This window comes from Prosopis cineraria, unplaced genomic scaffold, assembly GCF_029017545.1.
Source record: "Prosopis cineraria cultivar Desert tree isolate PC_DT_omini unplaced genomic scaffold, ASM2901754v1 PC1, whole genome shotgun sequence".
Taxonomy (NCBI): domain Eukaryota; kingdom Viridiplantae; phylum Streptophyta; class Magnoliopsida; order Fabales; family Fabaceae; genus Prosopis; species Prosopis cineraria.
In genome coordinates, this window is record NW_026555332.1 from 50,526,340 (window position 1) to 50,544,910 (window position 18,571).

At 32.1% G+C, this 18,571-nt stretch overlaps 1 protein-coding gene across 2 annotated transcripts; it reads left to right on the plus strand.

The window, feature by feature from the left end:
- The first annotated feature begins 2,049 nt into the window (after positions 1 to 2,049).
- Positions 2,050 to 13,908, plus strand: LOC129315791 (uncharacterized). 2 transcript variants are annotated; one of them, XM_054959847.1, is made up of 18 exons: positions 2,050 to 2,723; positions 3,599 to 4,145; positions 5,093 to 5,344; positions 5,525 to 5,616; positions 6,415 to 6,625; positions 8,295 to 8,476; positions 8,566 to 8,784; positions 9,158 to 9,330; positions 9,966 to 10,059; positions 10,165 to 10,221; positions 10,302 to 10,436; positions 10,776 to 10,847; positions 10,975 to 11,088; positions 11,604 to 11,765; positions 11,856 to 11,984; positions 12,125 to 12,226; positions 12,847 to 12,926; positions 13,064 to 13,908. In XM_054959847.1, exons 1-18 carry the CDS (start codon positions 2,229 to 2,231, stop codon positions 13,425 to 13,427), a joined length of 3,480 nt encoding a protein of 1,159 aa, XP_054815822.1. In that variant the 5' UTR covers positions 2,050 to 2,228; the 3' UTR covers positions 13,428 to 13,908. The 2 variants fall into 2 exon arrangements, with proteins under 2 accessions (XP_054815822.1, XP_054815831.1); XM_054959856.1 differs by lacking the exon at positions 10,165 to 10,221.
- The last annotated feature ends 4,663 nt before the right edge of the window (positions 13,909 to 18,571 follow it).

An 18,571-nucleotide genomic window follows, 5' to 3' on the forward strand; every position in this document is an offset into this window, starting at 1 on the left:
ATAAAATGCAATGCGGAGTGAATAAAATATTTGAATTAATTAAAATTTTAAATAATTAACTGGGATGTAAAGGAAATTTGAAATGAGAAATGAATTGTAATAAAATTTAAATTTTGTTGTATATTTAGAAGAGGACCTTAACTAAATCGAAATCAAATTCTCTGCTAATCTAAACACAGCATTACATTATGGAGTTTCCATCATGGCTCAGAAGTAGCTTGTAGACTCAATTTGACTAAACAGATTGTGGAGGATAACTCTTCCTCTGTGGTTCATGAGTTCCAAGTGGCACAAGAAAATAATAGTTCTCAACAATGGCGGATGTGCCATGTTGTTAAAGTTATCACTCAGGATCAGCAAATTATAGTGCAACATGTGTTCCATGAAAGCAATGAGAGTGTTGATTTGTCAGCGAAGTACGATTTGACTCAATGTATTGAATGTAACATCCTCCCTGAACTTCCCATGAGTCTTATTTATGTAGTAGTCGTATCAAGATATAAGGGCTTATAGTTATCCTAAGTTTGTTATTAGTTAAATAAAGGCTGGGCTCCGCCTCGTTTCTGAAGGATTTTGTTTTGGTGCTTGGCACCAAAACATCGACCTTTTGCAGCGTCAATTTTTTTTAACCCACAAAATTGTTACAATAACAAAAAAAACCACTTTAAAAGTTTTTATTTTAATATTTAATAAATAAACATTAATATGTTAAAATATGATCCAAACAGTTCAAACAAAAATTTTGGTCTGAATGGACTGTAATAAAAAAATGACTTAAAGAATGCAGAATAAGGGTTGAGTTTAGCAAAAATGTAACAAATCAATATTTAAATTCTTATTTAGAAAAATACTTATATTTAATACTTGATCATATTTTGAATGATATTATCTCTCATAGATGAACAATTGTACAATATCAATAAAATAAAAAAATACTTTATAAAATATTTGTAGTTATAGTTACAATTTTTTTAATACAGCTCTGAACTGTTTATATCAAAATTTATATATAAATTGTTTATGTCAAGTTTTAACAAGTTAAATTTATTTATCTATTAAATGTTAGAATAGTAATTTTATAATATTTATTTATTATAATAATAATAATTTTGCGATTTAAAAAGAAAATCTTGCAAAATGATAGTGTTTTGGTACTTAGATGAGCATCGAACTCGTTATGAAACAGATCAATAAATAAAATATTAAGAGAAAAACATAACATATATATTATATATATATATATATATATTATAATAATTAATTTTAAATTTTTAAGGATGTGTTTAATTCAGAGTTTTGGAGGGGAGAGGACCTCATATTGCTCACCTTTAATTTGAAGTTTTTTGAAGAGGAGTTAAAATTTCTGATCATCTCGCCCTTAATAACTCATCTCCTCACTAGCACTCCTTCCCTTTGCCGTTTGAGTTGCAGTCTACCATCCCTATTCAAGTTGTAGTCTATGGTGACAATCATAATTCAATCAATAACAATCATTCATATTTTTTATAAGCTAATTAAAACAGAATTAGAGATCGAAAAACAATACTTTGGTGAGAAGGGAAGAAAGAGAGCATGATAAGTATGATGGAGGGTGTTGTTGTGACTTGAGAAGATGTAGCAATTTAATGGAGTGAGTGAAGGGAGAGAGCGAGAACGATGGGGGAGAGCGAGGGAGCCAGGAGCAAAGGGCGAGGACGAGGGCCAGGGCGAGGGCGAGGGAGCCAGGAGCAGGGGGCGAGAGATCGAGCAATGGGTCGAGAGACACGTAACGAATGATTGAGGAAAAAGACGTGGGGAAGAGACTGACTTTGTGAACCACTTTTCTTGCATATTTTTAAAACTATTAAAATATTAAAATTAATTTGAAAATTAATAAATAAAATAATTTAGTTTTAAATTAAAAAAAGCTGTGTAATTTAGATTAAGGTATAAAATTAATTTACATAAAGAATAATTAAAAAATATAAAATTTAGATACAAGAATATAATGATAAATTAGTGGACACCCCCTCCCTTCTCCTTCCAAATCAAGTATAAGGTCATTTAAGATCATTCCACCTCTTTAACCAAACAAGGTACCTCCCCTCCAGCGAATCAAACACAGCCTAAAACCCCTTGACTAAACCCTCGCCTCTTGGGCACTCTCTCCCCTTCTTCCACTCCACCGGCGGGAGTGCAGGGATTGAAAATATAGACAGGGTGATAAATCAAGTAAAAATCTTTTCATCATGGAAGAAGAACGCACAGAATTGTTCAAGGATGGCTCAGACATTTGCCAACAGCTCATGGACCGTTACGCCAACTCCGCCGCGCCGCAGCATCGCCACCTTCTCGCCACCGCTGCAGCCATGCGTTCCAATCTTACTGCCGAGTCCCTCCCTCTCACGCCGCCGGCTTACTTTGCCGCCACTATCTCTGCACTTGATACTGCGTCTTCGTCTGATTCCTTGGACCCTACTGCCCTTTCCGCACTCTTGTCTTTCCTGGCTATCGACCTCCCTCTGGTGCAACCCGGTGGAATTGCGCCCGCCAGGGCAAGTGATGCGGTTGAAGTATTGGTCAAGGTGGCTGAGAGGGAAGGGGAGGGACTGGCTGTCTCTAGCGTGAGGGCTGCGGTCAAGTGTTTAGGGGTTTTGGTGGCGTCTTGTGACTTGGAGCTTTGGGACACTGTCAGATTGGGTTTCGAAGCACTGATGAAGTTTTCCATCGACAAGCGTCCCAAGGTATTCCTATGTTACTGTTATCATTTTTCGCATTTTTTTGTTTATGCAACTATGCATATCAAGATGTTTAATTATCCATAATTTCGTGCCCATGTTCCGTAGTCTCATTGCAAAACCTAACATTCAATCTAATTTCTGTTCTCACATTATTCAAGACATCAGCTCTTTCACTGCCCATTGTCGTACACATTCCTCTGAATGGTTAATTCGGGTATTGACGTGTAACGGTGCAAGTAATTTAGTCCATATGATAACAAGTTTTATTCTTTATTGGAATTAGTGGTCTTTTAGTATCGTTATTTCATGATGATACAGACGGACAATGTATAAGACCTGCTAAGATTACTATCCCTAACTATGTCTCAAAGAATAGAGCTCTTGTCTGGAAGAAGAAAATCTGAAGACCTGCACTTTTTTCCTTGCTTGCAATGCCATATGGAGGAAAACTCACCACCTTCTTAAGCTTGTAAAATTTAAGAACAAGTGTTACGCATTAAACTGATCAATCTTATTTTGTTTGATTTTTTCCGACAGCATTTTGCCCTCACCATTTAAATGGCACCTAGGTGTATTTATTGGATTGCTTCCTTCATTTTTGGATCCTTTGATGAACCTTAATGTTGAAATAGGTCATATCTGAAATGCAATCAAATTCAATTTGACCAAGTTGTATGGTCGAATCGAACTTGTTAGAAACTGATTTGGTTCTTTCTTATTCTGTTGTTTTGGTCTTTTTGCGTTTTTCTTTTTTAGCTGGTTCTGTTTAGATAATTGATTTTGCAATATTTTTGGTCAAAGAGTAGATCAAATCATTAGTAGAATCAAACAAATTCAGTTCATAACTTCATGTACTTCTGCTGGTTGGTTTCTTTCAGGTACGAAGATGTGCTCAAGAGTCTCTTGAAAAGGTTTTCAAGTCTTTCCAATCTTCCAGAGTTGTTATGGAAGCAAGCAAGTTCGTTTTGTCAGTGCTGAGAAGTTACATGCCTTTGGCTATGAACTTAGTCACTTCAAGGACCGGTGATGGACCTAAAGATGATATGTCTTCCAAACCTGAACACATGGAGGTCCTTTATGTGCTAAATGTACTTAAGCTTACTGCTCCTTGTCTTTCTGCAAAAGTCATTTCAAAGGTGCTTTCAGAAATGCATAAATTAATTGATTCCCAGTTCTCGGCACTTACAAGGCATGCTCTTAAAATTATTGAGGCTATTTTTGAAGCTTCAAGATCTGAAAACATAGTTATAGAGACAGAGAACATTACAGTTTGTCTTACTTCATATGTGTCTTTGGGAGATAAAAACCCCTTGGATACTGTGATTTGTGCAGCAACCTTGTTAAGCCGTGCATTGGACATGCTTCATATTGGACAATCAAGCTCTTGGATCAAGAATCTTCCTCTTGTTTGTAGTTCTGTAATGGGTATGTATACTTCTTATTCCTACATGGCTACATGATAATTGAATGTAACAATTTTGTCATTTGATTATGTTCAGGCTTGCTCTAGGTCTCTTTATTTCCTCTCCATCCTCAAATTTCATATAGTTAAACTGGAATTCTTGGCACTTGCTTTTGTCTGTTTTATTTGACTTGAATTATTGCATTCTAGAATTACATAATTTTCAGGGATGTTATTACTCTGTCATAGAAAACATCCTAGGTTGCCTTCTCTAGTTCACTTTACTATATTTGTCATTCAAATATCACTAACACACTACACCAGAAGGCTGCAATACTTCTATTCATTATTTGTTTTCATTCAAGAAGATGAATAGTTACCTTTAGATTCAAATTGGGTCCTTCTCTGTATCATTTAAACCAAGAACTTTCATTCTGGCAAGCTACCAACTATCCCAAAAGCTTATGGTTTTGAAGAAGACCTAATAATAGTTTAATTAATATCTGTCATGCCACTTGAGCAAAAGCCTTTCTGCTTGAAGTGTGAGGAACTGTAGGCCCACCCATGCTAACTGATTTTGAAACTTTTACCTTATTAAGAAACCAATCATCCGAAAACCTTCAACTGTTAAAGAAGGTCAAATATTGGTTTTATTGGTTTTATTAATATATCTTATGCCCACTAAAACATTTTCATTGTAATGTAGAAGCAATAATTTGCCATTTTCCACTTGGAGGAAGATTCTAAAAAATCCATCTTCTATCTAACTCTTGCTGAACTCACTTATTAATAGGCTTCATACATCATCTAAAAGTGTTTTTCTATCTAGCAAGTGATTATATAGAATATTAATGGGGATTCATGTATATTCTTTCTTAGTTTATTTATTCAAATGTTACATGTGTGCTTGCTTCTATGCATCCTCTCAAGTATGTAGTGGTCTGATTCAAGCTGTCAATGTTGAACTTAGGTCTTCTAACTTCTGAGACAAACACTGCATCACAAGCTTCAAGTATTTTGAAGGATGTGCTGAAGCGTCATGTGCACCCACTGAGCTTATTAATTGATACAGATCAATTATCCTGTGGTAGGAGTGGGGATAGTTTTGAAAGCAGTGCGTTGAAATCAACATGCGCTGTTTTTGAGAATGCCATTTCAAGTGGTGTTGGAATTCCAAATGAGCATATTCTCTCTGTCATATCTGTTTTGTTTCTTGAGCTTGGTATGGGACTTTCTATTTTTACAGTCGCTTACTGTTTTTATCCATAGAATAATTATTGATGATAATGTCTATGCTCTGCTATTGTACTTTCCCCCTCTTTCAGTGATAATTTTTGTTCTTTTGTTTTTGGAGGAGGGGGGTTAGACATAGTGTTAATTGCTTATTTATTCTCGATTGTAGGGGAAATCTCGTTTGTGCTTATGAGGAATATTGTGCTTAAATTTGCTGACTTGATGGCCTACAATTCTGAAGGTGGGATGAGCGTGGAGTATGTAAGTACTGACTGGAGATTTTCTTGGCTTCTGTGATGTTGATCTGGCCTTACAGTTTTAGTGTGCAACTAATGCTTCATGTTTCCACCTTTTCTTTTTCCCGTATATGTAGTTTCCTCAGTTATTCTAAACCTTGGGTGAATTTTAGGGGGAATGAAACCAAGTCCCAAAACTTCAATTTAATATCATTTAATTTTCAAAAAATTTTGCTAAAAGATAAGTTACAAATATTGATTCAGATAGTTACAAATATGAGAATCTCAGTTGTGAATTACTCCCAAGTTATTCATGATACTTAAAACACTTGGGTTACAATTGAGACTCATATTTGCAACTGTCTAAATTAGTATTTGCAATTCGATTTTGAGAAAATTTTTTGGGTCTTGAGTCTTAACTGTGAAGTAGTTGATTTTTTGGGACCCAAGTATCAGTTCCCCTAAAATTTACCTGTTTTTGGTGTCATTTATTTTCCTTCTAGTGAAGTGTTTGTTAAATTTTGCCTCTTAGAAGTTACTGGGTAGGGTTCTGGGATGAGATGAAACAATAGTCATCCGTTGTCTAATATTAAATTTTAGGATCAGTTTTTGTAGGATACTTGTATATCTCATTTATTATAATATTCCAAGTGGATAAATTTGTCATGGATCGGTTGACTGGTTTGAGATTTTTGACGTTCTTCTTTCTTCCTGCAATTGTCCCTGCTGTGTTAAACTTGTAATGTTTAATGTATTTTAATCCATTTCATACCCAAACTATGTCTGCTGATTATTGTTTTTTCTGCTTTTCATAATTGTGCAGCTCCAGAAATGTTTTGGTGCTGCTGTTTTTGCTATGGGGCCAGAGAGGATTCTTATGCTTGTGCCTATATCTCTTGATGAACACGACTTGAGTTATTCAAATATCTGGCTGGTACCTATTTTGAAGTGCTATGTTGCTGGAGCAACCCTTACATGCTACATGGATCATATCATGCCTCTTGCGAAGTCCTTTAAGCAGGCTAGTCGTAGAGGTACTCTGTCATTCTTTTCATCATCTTCAGCTTATTAGTTAGTTTTATTCTTCTAAAATATGATTTCCTTATTTTTGTTTTACTGGATAAAAATATAGAAAAAGGTAATCATATTGTAATCAATTTTTTTAAAGTTGGGTCAGACATTGAACTAAGGAAAATAGCGGTTCCTGCCTTCATGGTTTTTAGCTATGATGCACACATACTGATTTGTGTATCGGATATACGATGATACTTTTATTTTAAAAAGTATAGGATATGATATGTTTCTGATATGTGCAAATATATTTATAAAAAAATCATAAAAACATTAAAAATATAATTTCAATTTAGAAAATATACAAACTAGCATACATGTATAGTCCTTTATAGTAACACCAAGCAAAACATAAACATTTATTGTTCTTTTATTCCATCTCTACCTTTTGCCTACCGTCTAGTCTTTGATAATAGTTTCCTACTTAGGGGTTATATGCCAAAAGATTATATCCCTAGGTTTTTATAATTAAAAAATATGATTTCGATCCTTTTATTATATCCGAAACTTATTTTTTAAAGGAACATCTAATTTTTGACTTTAAAGCAAATCACAGAAATATATTAGGAATTAAAAAGATTAATATTGCAAGTATTTAAAAAAATTAATTTCTTAAAAATAGCCTTGAAGTATCAACTAGCAATCTAGAAGTATCGAATGCGTATCAAAAATTAAAATTTTTTAAAATTAAAAAAATAATATTTGAATATCGAAGAAGTATCGGTAATATGTGGGGTAATTTGAAGTATCGGTGCTTTATAAGCTTTTAGGACTGACCATACTTGAACCATGTTCGAACTAGTAATGAGTAAATATGTTTTCAAAATTTTTCTATATAAAAGATTATAACATGACAGATAAATACTATGATTTTTTTTTTTTTGGTAACAATCCATTCAATATTTGTAATGTCAGCTAGTTTGGATTCAAGCCAGGGTGGGCCCCAATTTAGGAATGGTTGAATTCGAAACTCCTTTTGATAGCTGTTGAGTTCCTTACCACTCAATGATTCACTGTTCGTAAAGACTAATAAATTTTAAATATTGAATTACCAATTCCATATTTCTTAACGTGTTTGAGAAGTCATTTTTGAATTGAACAATACGGAAAACTACTGATAATATCTAAGAGTAATTAATATAAAACTTTCCAGCTTCCCACGTTATATCAAGAACCCAATGGTAGAAGTAGCAATTTTGTCCAAACACCTTGATAGTTGATGAATGAGGTGCTGCTGAGATATGGAGCATGGTGTAGAGAGCGTCCAAAAATTACCGACCACACACTTTGCTTCCTGTGCATTCTTTTTCCCTTTATTCTTTCCTTTTTTCAACTTCCACTTTCTCCTATTGCCTTCAATTCTTTGTTTTTCAGATGTCCTAGATGAATTGTGCTGTAACAAAATTTGAAAACTGGCTGGTCCTTGAGGTGTTGTTTTTGACTAATTTTAGGCAGGCTGGTTTGGTCCGGTTTTCCTGACAGTGATAACAATTATTTGATCATGAATAATTTGGTTGAGTAAAGTGGATAATCTTCTGTTTTGTCTAAAATGTCCATCCTTTGTAGTTATCTTGTTTATCATGCGTCAGCAATTTTACCAACTTATAAATGGCTTTTTAACCTTTCTTCCAGACAAAAAGTCAGCCATTAGCCAAGATCTGCAGGTTCGAGCGCATGAGCTCTTGGCATTGCTGCCTAGCTTTTGTCGTCATGCAACTGATACTTCCCAGAAGTTTTCTAGTCTGTCTGATGTTCTTATTACTTTCCTCAAGAAGAACCCCTCTATGCATGAAAATATTTCCATGGCATTACAGGTCTCTTTCCTTCCAAAGATAGGTCTATATGATCTAGCTTCCCACCCCAAAAAGAGTACTGTTCTTACACACTCTTAATTTTTGTGCAGATTCTTGTAAATGAAAACAGAACTGCAAGCCAGAAAAAGAGCGTGTCAAACTGCTATGCAGTGGAAGATTCTTGGATGGAGGATGGAATGTTACCTTCTTACTCAAAGAAAGAAGCCACTAGAAACGTCAAGGCTCTGGCATCTTGTTCTAATCAATTGCTTAGTGTACTAACAGACTTATTTGTAAATTCACACTGTGAGAATCACATTTGTTTAAAGGTTGTACTTTTATCACTTATTTAGCTCGTCTTAGATAAGACCTCTTCTTCACATGTCATTGAATAGATCCCATAATCAAGAATTTGTTGGCATCATTGCCATTCTAAAGAATATTTATTCACGGAGTTTCAAGTCAACGTAGCATGTAAACTATTAGGTGTCATTTTCTTGGCTGGAAACATTACTTTCTAGTTCTCCTTAACCTTAATGATAATGATGATGATAATTATTGGTGTTGTCATTATGGTTTTGTATCTTATCACGCACTCTTTTCAATTTCTGTCGGATTTTTCTTTAAGCAATTTCCTGATTATTTGTGTTTATAGACAGGGTACAAGTAATTTGAATTATTTGATTTCCCCCCCTTTTTCAGGGAGCTATTGGATGTCTGGCTTCTATCACTGATTCTTCTGTAACTAAAGAAATTCTTGCGTCATTACTTAAAAGGTTTCAATTTATTGACTACGAAAGTAAATCCAAAGAGCTGAAGAATGACAGTCAAACTTTAGATAGTGAACCAAGTGACGCAGAGAGAGATTCTCAAAGGTAACTGTGAAAATTTAATTTTACAAGGATAATTGAATCAGTGGCCATGCTTGGCAGTTTGGATTTTTATATGATGGCAATAGTTCACGTATGATCTCAGTTTTGCATTTAATGTTCATCTCTTTCTAAAGTTGGAATGACTTGTTGATAGCATCCACATTACTTTCCTTGTCTTTTCTGTTTTATATTGTTAAGAAGCATAGAACTAGAAGAATACTGAGCATTCTTGTTAATTTATCTTTTAACACAGGTTATTTTCTCATTGAAGCCTTAAAATCTTCAGCAAAGTACCTTGTTTGAGAGGGATGATTGTGCTGGGATAATTATTTTTTAAGTCCAAGCTAATAACTATTACTTCCTAACATAAACAGGAAATAATTCATCGATTCATTATAAATACCAATCTGTAAATTCTGTCCTTTTACTGATTTTGAACTTTAGTAGCCTTCATTTTATGTTACTCTTGTACTAAACTTCTTATCTCATAGCAGATGATACATGTTCACTGTTGGCATTGGCATTCAGACTATGATATTTGAGTTGGAGAGCCCAACTATCCTAGTTGCTGAAAACTAACTCATGTCTTTTATGTAATTATGAAATCACTGAATGGTCATAATTACTTATTTGTTCAGGCACCTGATATTGGAATTGGCATCATCTCTTGTTGAAGGAGCGAAGGATGATCTTGTTGAGATGATTTATGCTTTAACTATAAACTCTTTTCAGGTATTTATAAGTGACAGACGTTTCCTTTTTGTTTTTACAGTTTTTTAATAGTTCTTTTGACTATCCCTTATGGTTTGACCTTTTACTTAAATGAATGCTATTTAGGCAGCTAATGAGCACATTCATCATGAGGCATACTGCACTTTGAGCAAAATTTTGGAGGTCTACTAATGCACAAGATTCTTATGTTTCATAGCCTTTGTTTTTGCTTCCAGTTTCATCACTGTTGCTGCTTGATGCAGGAACACACATCTTTTTGGTCTTCCCGATATGGAGAGCTGATTGATTTCTTGCTGAATCAGAGGCCTCCAAGTGATTTTGCATGTCTTAGAAGTCGATTTGCTTGTTTTCATACTTTGATGATACACATGGTGAAGGTCAGAATTCTGTTCAATTAAGATAAATTAATTTGCTGTAATTTGTTCAAGCTAGATCAAATAACTGGTTGGGCCTTTAAGAGGGAAAGAAAATGACCATGGGTCCGGATTGTATCTAAACCAAGCCAGTCTGGGAGCTTATTTGACCAGAATAGTTAAGGCTAGTTTGGCTGACATTAGAGAGCTTTGTATCATGATTACTTATACAATTGACTTTTCACTTGTTAGGTGTCTTTATTTATAGTTTTTCAATCAAATCCAAAATTTTCTTCATGGCTTTTACTTTGGGGTCATGTTTTAACTGTCTAGCATACTGAAGTAGATTCCTGAACTTTGCAGATGAGCTTTGAGGAGGAGGTGGACTCAAAGGCCTTTTTAATTCTCAATGAAATAATTCTCACGTTAAAGGATGTAAGATTTAAGTGAATGTTGTTGATGTACTTGTCAAAACTTCACAGATTTAAGTTTGGTCTGTTATTTCAAATAAAAGAGGAAAAGTGGTGGGTTTCATAAACTGACAACCAATTGTAATTTGTAGGGCAATGATGGAGCTAGGAAACAAGCTTATGATGTGCTCCTTGATATTGGTTCCACGTTGAGAGACTTACCATATGGTGGCCCAACTGAACCATATCATAAACTCATTAATATGGTAAGTGCATAGTGTATTTCACTTTGATCAGTTGATGTACATTTCTTTGGGAGCATTACTTTTTCAGAAGTTACTTGGTTTAGAGTTGATTATGTTCTGATATATATGTATTTGCGTGTTTATATAAACTAAAAAATAGGTGTATGCAATGAAATCATATTTTTACGCTCTTTCCAAATCTTTATTTTGTCATCGCACTATTGGACTTGGCTGTGCTGTTGTTTAATTTCACTTGTTTTTCTTATGCATCTGTAGTAACTAACACTCCCTCCGTTAAAAAATGTAAGGCATTTTTTGAGGAGTTGGATGTTTTGAGGTGTAGCCATTGCCTTTTTTTGAAAAGTGTCGCTATTGATAATGACTTTATACTTATTGTAGGGTGTTTAATACAGGTAAATGTGAAAAGATAGGATTAGTTTAAAAGTAGGTAACTATATTGGAGGGTGAGATTTGGTTAAAAATGCCTTACATTTTTTAACAGGGGGAGTAAGTGGTTAACACTCTACAATTTTCAGATAATTGGGTATCTTACTGGTTCATCTCCGCATATACAAAGTGGGGCAGTGTCTGCACTGTCTGTTTTGGCGTACAAGGATATAGACATCTTTCTCTCAGTGTCTAACCTTGTGCCATCTCTTTTATCTTTGCTGCACGCTAAAGCTGTTGAAGTCATAAAGGTGAGTGTTTCCCTACTCTACTTTGAAAGTCAGAATACTTTTAGAGGATCTCTACATAACAACTTCTGCGTTGACTTACATCTTGTACAGGCTGTGTTGGGCTTTGTAAAAGTGATGGTCTCCTGCGTACAAGCAAAAGATCTGCACAACTTCCTCTCAGATATTGTAACTGAAGTCCTCCCCTGGTCGTCTGTCTCAAGACATCATTTTAGATCAAAGGTATGTGCAAATTTTAGCGTTATGATTGTAAAATTCTAATAAATGCTTGGTTGTGTGCTTAATTAGATTGGACTGTGTAACATGTCTCTATAGTCTGCACTCTAAAAACCCATGTGTTCCTTTGTGTTGGTTTTCTGCAGGTCACTGTCATATTTGAGATAATAACAAGGAAGTGTGGAGCTGCAGCTGTCAAGGCGGTTACTCCGGGGAAATACATGGGTTTTATTACGACGGTACTAGAGGTATTCTGTTTTGTACTAGTTATGAGACCACTGCTATACCTTAAGCTCAGCCTGAGGCTATTCTTATGTGACAGCATCTTATGCAAAAGCTCAATTTTTTTGGACATGTGGACTTTGAAGTTCAAATGCCTTGAAGTCACAAATTCCAAATCAGTCTTTTTTCATTGGCCACCAAAAAAAAAAAAAAAAAGTGACTGAATTCAGGCAACGAACAATATATAATCCACATTCTTCTTTGCTTCCATAATAAAAACCGTTTATTAATTTACTAATTGTCACTAAGTTGATGTGGGGCCAGACTATACATTTGGTCTCTGGTTTGGCTTCCCCCCCCCCCTTGAGAGTCATCCTTCTGTTTTGGAGCTTTAAACAATAATATAATTCATCTCTTATTTAGATTTTCTCCCTTTTTTTCCTTTGTCTTTTTTAAGGTGAATTTTTCCTTGTCTTATTTATATGCCGGCTACACGATTTATTTTATGCATCCATTGGATCTGTTTGATTGATGGAGTTTTGTCTGAAATTTGTATTATTTTGAAGTTCGTTTTATTTTAGGTAAATGGTAAATGCTGACCAATTTTAAACATTTAATTTCACTGTGTTGCCACGCTGCCCTCCAGAACCGCCATGGCAGATCAAGTACAATGGAAGATGTCAAGAATGATACAGAACATATGCCTGGAGGGCCTTCTGCCGAGGGGTATAGCTTCAATTGCTTGTTAACTAATTTTATTATTTAATCGTTGTTTTATTTGAATGCCATCCTTGGTCCTACAAAATCTGTGGTAACAGTCTCGATCTGATCCTCGTTTTTATAATTTCTCCCTTCTATCATAGGCCAGAGGCAGAGCAAAGGAAGAAGCCTAAGAAATCAGATTCTCAGGAGAATGGTGCAGGCAAACTTAAAAAGAGAAAGAGGGAGAAGAAATTTGTGACTCACTTGCCGAGCTTAAATGATCCTGTCAAGTCTCGTAGCAATCATGAATCAAATTTTGCTAAAAGAGCTAGGCATTCTTATAATAATAATTCAAAGAAAGGAAGTCCTGAAGGAAGAAGAAGTAAGAAGGGCAACTTGAGTAGTAAGAAAAAAGGTCTCAGTGGTGGTGGGATGAAAAAAGTAAAGCCGAAGAGTACTAAGAAGGATAAGGCAGCTTCTCATGGACCTATGAGATTTTCCAAATCCCACAAGACGAAAGAGTAAATCAAAGTTAAATTGAAAGCCGAGAAGCAATCTTCATGAATCAGAAAAGCAATTGCTGCCAGTAAACATGGCATGTCTCCCAGGAAAGTATTGGAAGGGAAGTTCGGCCACGAAGTTGTTAGCGTTGCGCCAAAGTTATTGCATTTTAATGTCTAAGCATAAAGTCCTCAGGCTGACCAAGTGTAATTGAGTTGCTAATTTTCATCAAGCTCAACGTTTGAATCTCTTGGCTAACTCCTCTGAAAGGTTTTTAAATCAGAGGACTAAATTCTACAGGCGCAAAATCGGAGTCCAGAAGGTTGCGAATTTTGTTCGTTTGTTAGAAACATGATTTTATACTTGTAATCCTATTAATAATTAGATTAGAAAATAAAATTGATATTTAATGATTAAAGTGTTTATTGTGCACGTTAGTTTCTTGATTGTTCTCTTACTATTTGGTCTTTGGGATATTACCAAATATAGACATTTCGGTTTTATATTTCTTATTTTTGAATTCTAGTAGTTTTTTTTTTTAATGGATTTGTAAAATCAAGGATTTAAGTAATCTAAATTTAATTTAGATAGCTAGGAGTAGGTAGTAAAAAATGATTAAGGTGGATTGAATTCAGAACGCTTAATTCTTAAATGAATAAATTGTTTTTCTCTAAAGGGCACTGGATTCGAAAGAGGTCGGGCGGAAAAAAAAAAAAATTCCAACAATCCAGCCAATAACGTTTTAGTTGGATGAATGATAATTTAATTCGAATATTTTTCAGGAAAAAAATATTATCTAAAGATCCTTGGGTAGTTTTTATATCAAATAAGGACCTTAAAATTGGGCCCAAAAAAAAGACCTTTAAAATTTAAAATTTCACTATATTCCTATAATATTTGTATAAAAAACAGATTTTATAAGAGAAGTTTAATAATTAAATGTTAATTATATATGATTATTTGTTATAATTTAAATAAATGCTTGTTTATGCACTTGAATGGATGTTTGCTTATGCATTGAACTCGTGCTATCATTTATAGTTACTCCCTTCATTTTTATATATAAGATATTTTTAATTAAATCATGCCAACTAATAAAATTTAATTATTTAATTAAAAACATAGCAACATTTTAATTTTATCTCTAAATATTGTAATTAAAAAATGAATTTCTTTTTCTAAAGTAAATTAATAAAAGTACTTATTTTTTTTCTTTTCAATTTAATAAGGATGTAATCGTCAATTCATTAAAAAATATGCTAACAATATCTTATATCTAAAAATATTTTTTTAAAAAAATTTATATATAGGAATGGAGAAAGTACTTGTTAATTCAAGATGGAATGTTAATTATGTAAAGTTATTTGTCAAAAATTGAATTGATGTTTATTTATGCAAAACAAACACTTGAATAATTTAACACGCGTTACCATTTTTTACAACTTGTTCATTTTTGAATATGTCGTTGTGAATTACATATAATTATCTGTCAAGATATGAATAGATGATTGTTTATATAATTGTAAAATTTCAAGGATGATTGGGTCTTTTCTTATAAAATCTTATTTTTATATAAATACTTGAGGGTACAAGGAAATTTCATATTTTTAAGGGTTTTTTTGCTATAAAAACCTTTTAGGGGTCCTTGAATGATATTTTTTGTATTTTTATTTTTAATTTTTACTTTTGTATAGTAAATAATAATGAACAAACATATTCTTTGGGCGAAAAAAATGATGAGCAATCATGAATTTTAAAATAATAATCCAACCCACTGCATACATACATACATATACTTGTACATATACATATACATACATATATATAATGTGAGTAAATCAAATTCAACCCATGGTATTTCTAGGTTTTTCTTTTGTAAATTATTTTATTACATAAAAATTTTGAATTTTGATGACAACTCAGCATCATAAAAAAATTTTGCCCTTTTATTTTTATTATTCGGCAAGCTATTTTATAGGCTATTTTTTTACAACTTTTTTGGGCCAGAAATTTTTTTTTCACATGTATTGAACTGTTATCTGATTGTCGTCGTCGTCGTTGTGTCCTGGTTTGTGGAAATAAGAGTAGGTTTGCATTGATAATTGATAAATGCATATTTAAAAACAGTTCAATACATGTACATGTGAGAGTTGTAATTATGAAAAATAATTCTGACAAAAAATATGAAAAATAATGATCTAATTGACCAAAAAAGGATTAGTTATTTTTGAGATTTTTCTCTCTCTGTTTTTGTTTTTCGCCAAAATTTTTGAGATTTTCCTTTAAGTTAAGCTGAAAGTCTGAAACTTCATGTTGTTTCAGAATTTTAAAATGCAATCAATATATCACAATAAAACAAAGTTTTATGTTAATAACATGAGGCATTATGAGCTTAACATATGATATCACTTCTGAAATTTTCATATAGTCGAATTCTTTTTTTTTTTATATAGTTATACGATCGGATTCTAATCACGTATACTTTATGAATATGAATAACATGCTTAAAGGAGCTGCTTATCCCCTTCTCTCCGCCTTCCTTCCTTCCTTTTTTCAATAAAAAGGTTATATTTCATTTATTTGTTTTTTTATAATATTAAATACTAATTTTTTATTGGTTTCCTTGTTTTCTTTTACAGGTGAATTAGTGTGTGTAAAATTTTTTTATGATTAATAAAATTGGCTCTGTTTTGTTTAAAAAAACTAATTTTTTATTTAAAAATATCAATTTTTATTTAAAATTCTTGGCTATGTTATTTTTCCTACAAAATAACTTAATAACTATGCGTATTTTTTTTCCTTTCATCACAATTTTTTCTGCATTTAAATTTATATGTTATGTTTTTAATATTTCATAGATAACATTGGAAAATAAATAATTTTTTATGCCTTAAATTATTTCTCGTTCGCTTCTGTCACTTATTTTATTAATTTCAATAAGTAAAATGTTGTTTAGAATTTTAAACATGATAAAAAAATTCAATCTTTTTTTGCAAATCATATATTACTTAAATGTAAAAATATCTTCTAAAATCTTAATATAAATTTATTTATTGACACATTTTTTTGTTGTAAATTAAAAAAAAAGGTACTCCCTCTGTTCAAAAATATAAGGCATTTTTTAAAGAGATTGATATTAAAAATGTAAGGCATTTTGAGTCTTTTAAGGTGTAACCAATACTTTTTTTCAAAAGTGCCACTATTGAATAAATTATTTTATTTGTTAGGGTGTTTAATAGGAGTAAATATGAAAAGATAAGATTAGTTAAAAGATAAGTAATTACTTTATTAGGGATGAGATTCAGTTAAAAATGTCTTACACTTTTGAAGGGAGAGTATATTATACATGTTTGAAACTAAATTTGTTTACAATCCTAAAATGTTAATTCTTTTTTAGGAAAATATCACTTAAGAACCACTATAGCTAATTTATATTAGTTAGGGTCATAAAATTATGAAATTTTACTGCAATCTCTTGGTCTTTAGTTGAAATCAATTTCTATATAAAATGACCAAATTCCTCTAAAATTTAAAATAAGAAAAAAAAAGGTCCTCTATATTGTCACTTGCACCAATCATCAAATCACCGTCAAAGACTTGCCAGTAGCAAGTCACCGAAACTCCAACATTGATAATATTTTTATTGATGGATGATTAGTAAAGGTAGTTGTGAGATTTTATTCCATTATCCCTTAGTTGCCTAAAAAATTTAGCCTTTTGGTTATACATGGTAAAAAAAAAAAATAGATGTAGTAATCTAAACTTCTAAATTACTTTCATGTTATAATATAATAATATATTGTTAATTTCATAACAATAATAGTTATTTTACTGTTGTTGCTTGTTAATATGGCATGATCAATTACAAATTGAATATTTCAAAACTTTATACATTTTACTTGTTAAAATCCAAATATATTATTATTAATCATGAATGAGTTATTGTTAAAACTTGAATAGATATTATTAATAAGTAACTAACACTTATGCAGTTGAGTATATTCCATTAGTTTTTTTTAACTTGTTAAAACTCAAATGGATTGTTAATTTAAAATGATTAGTTGTTAAAACTAAATGAATACTTATCAAAAAATGACTAAAATTTGTACAATTAAACTCATCTTTTGTTCTTTTCTAACCTGTTAAAATTTAAATGAATTGTTGTTAATTTTGAATGCATTGTTATCAAACCCCGAATAACTTGTTGTTTATACACTTGTTCTATTAGACACGTGCTTTCAATCATTAATAATTATCTATTCGAGTTTTAACAACAATTTATTTGAAATTAACAATAATTTATTTAGGTTTTAATAAGTTTGAAAAGTGGATAGGATGAGTTTAATTGTATAAGTATTAGTTCTTCATTGATAAATATTCATTCGCATTTCAATAACAACTCATTTGAAATTAACAACAATCCGTTTGAATTTTTTAAGTTATAAAAATTAATATGATAAGCTTAATTGTACTAGTATTAGGTCCTTCATCAATAATTACCTATTTGAATTTTGACGATAACTCATTCGTGATTAAGAACAATAATTTAAACTTTAATTGAGTAAAATATATGAAGTTTTAAAACCTTTAATTTATAATTGACTGTGTCAAATTAATAAGTGACATTAATTAAATAGCAAATACCATTTTAAAATTAATAACACATTATTATGTTATAACATGGAATTGATTTAGAAGCTTGGGTTATCAATTTTTTTTGTTTTTGCTATATATGGATGGGCTTGGTGGTTTGGTAACTATGGGTCATGGAATCAAATCTTCCTTAACCATTTTATCCTTTAATAAAAGTGCTACTTGTGCTGAAAGGGCTCTAACGACCTTGCTGTTGACAATGTCTTTGGCGATCCGATAACAATAAAAGTGACATTTTTTTATTATTATTATATTATGTTTCAGGGGTGATTCGATCATTTCAAATAAAAAATTAATTTTAATCAAGAATTAAGGAATTGCAATGAAATTTTACAATCTCACAAGTCTTGACTGATATAAATTAGCTACAGTGATTCCTGAGTGATGTTCTGATATTTTCCTTTCTTTCTTTTTTTTTTTTGGTTTTTTTTTTAGCCCATCCCCTAAACTTTATGTCAGTCCAAACAAAAAATAATTTGTGAACCACTTGCCCGTCGAATACACGCGAGCTATCT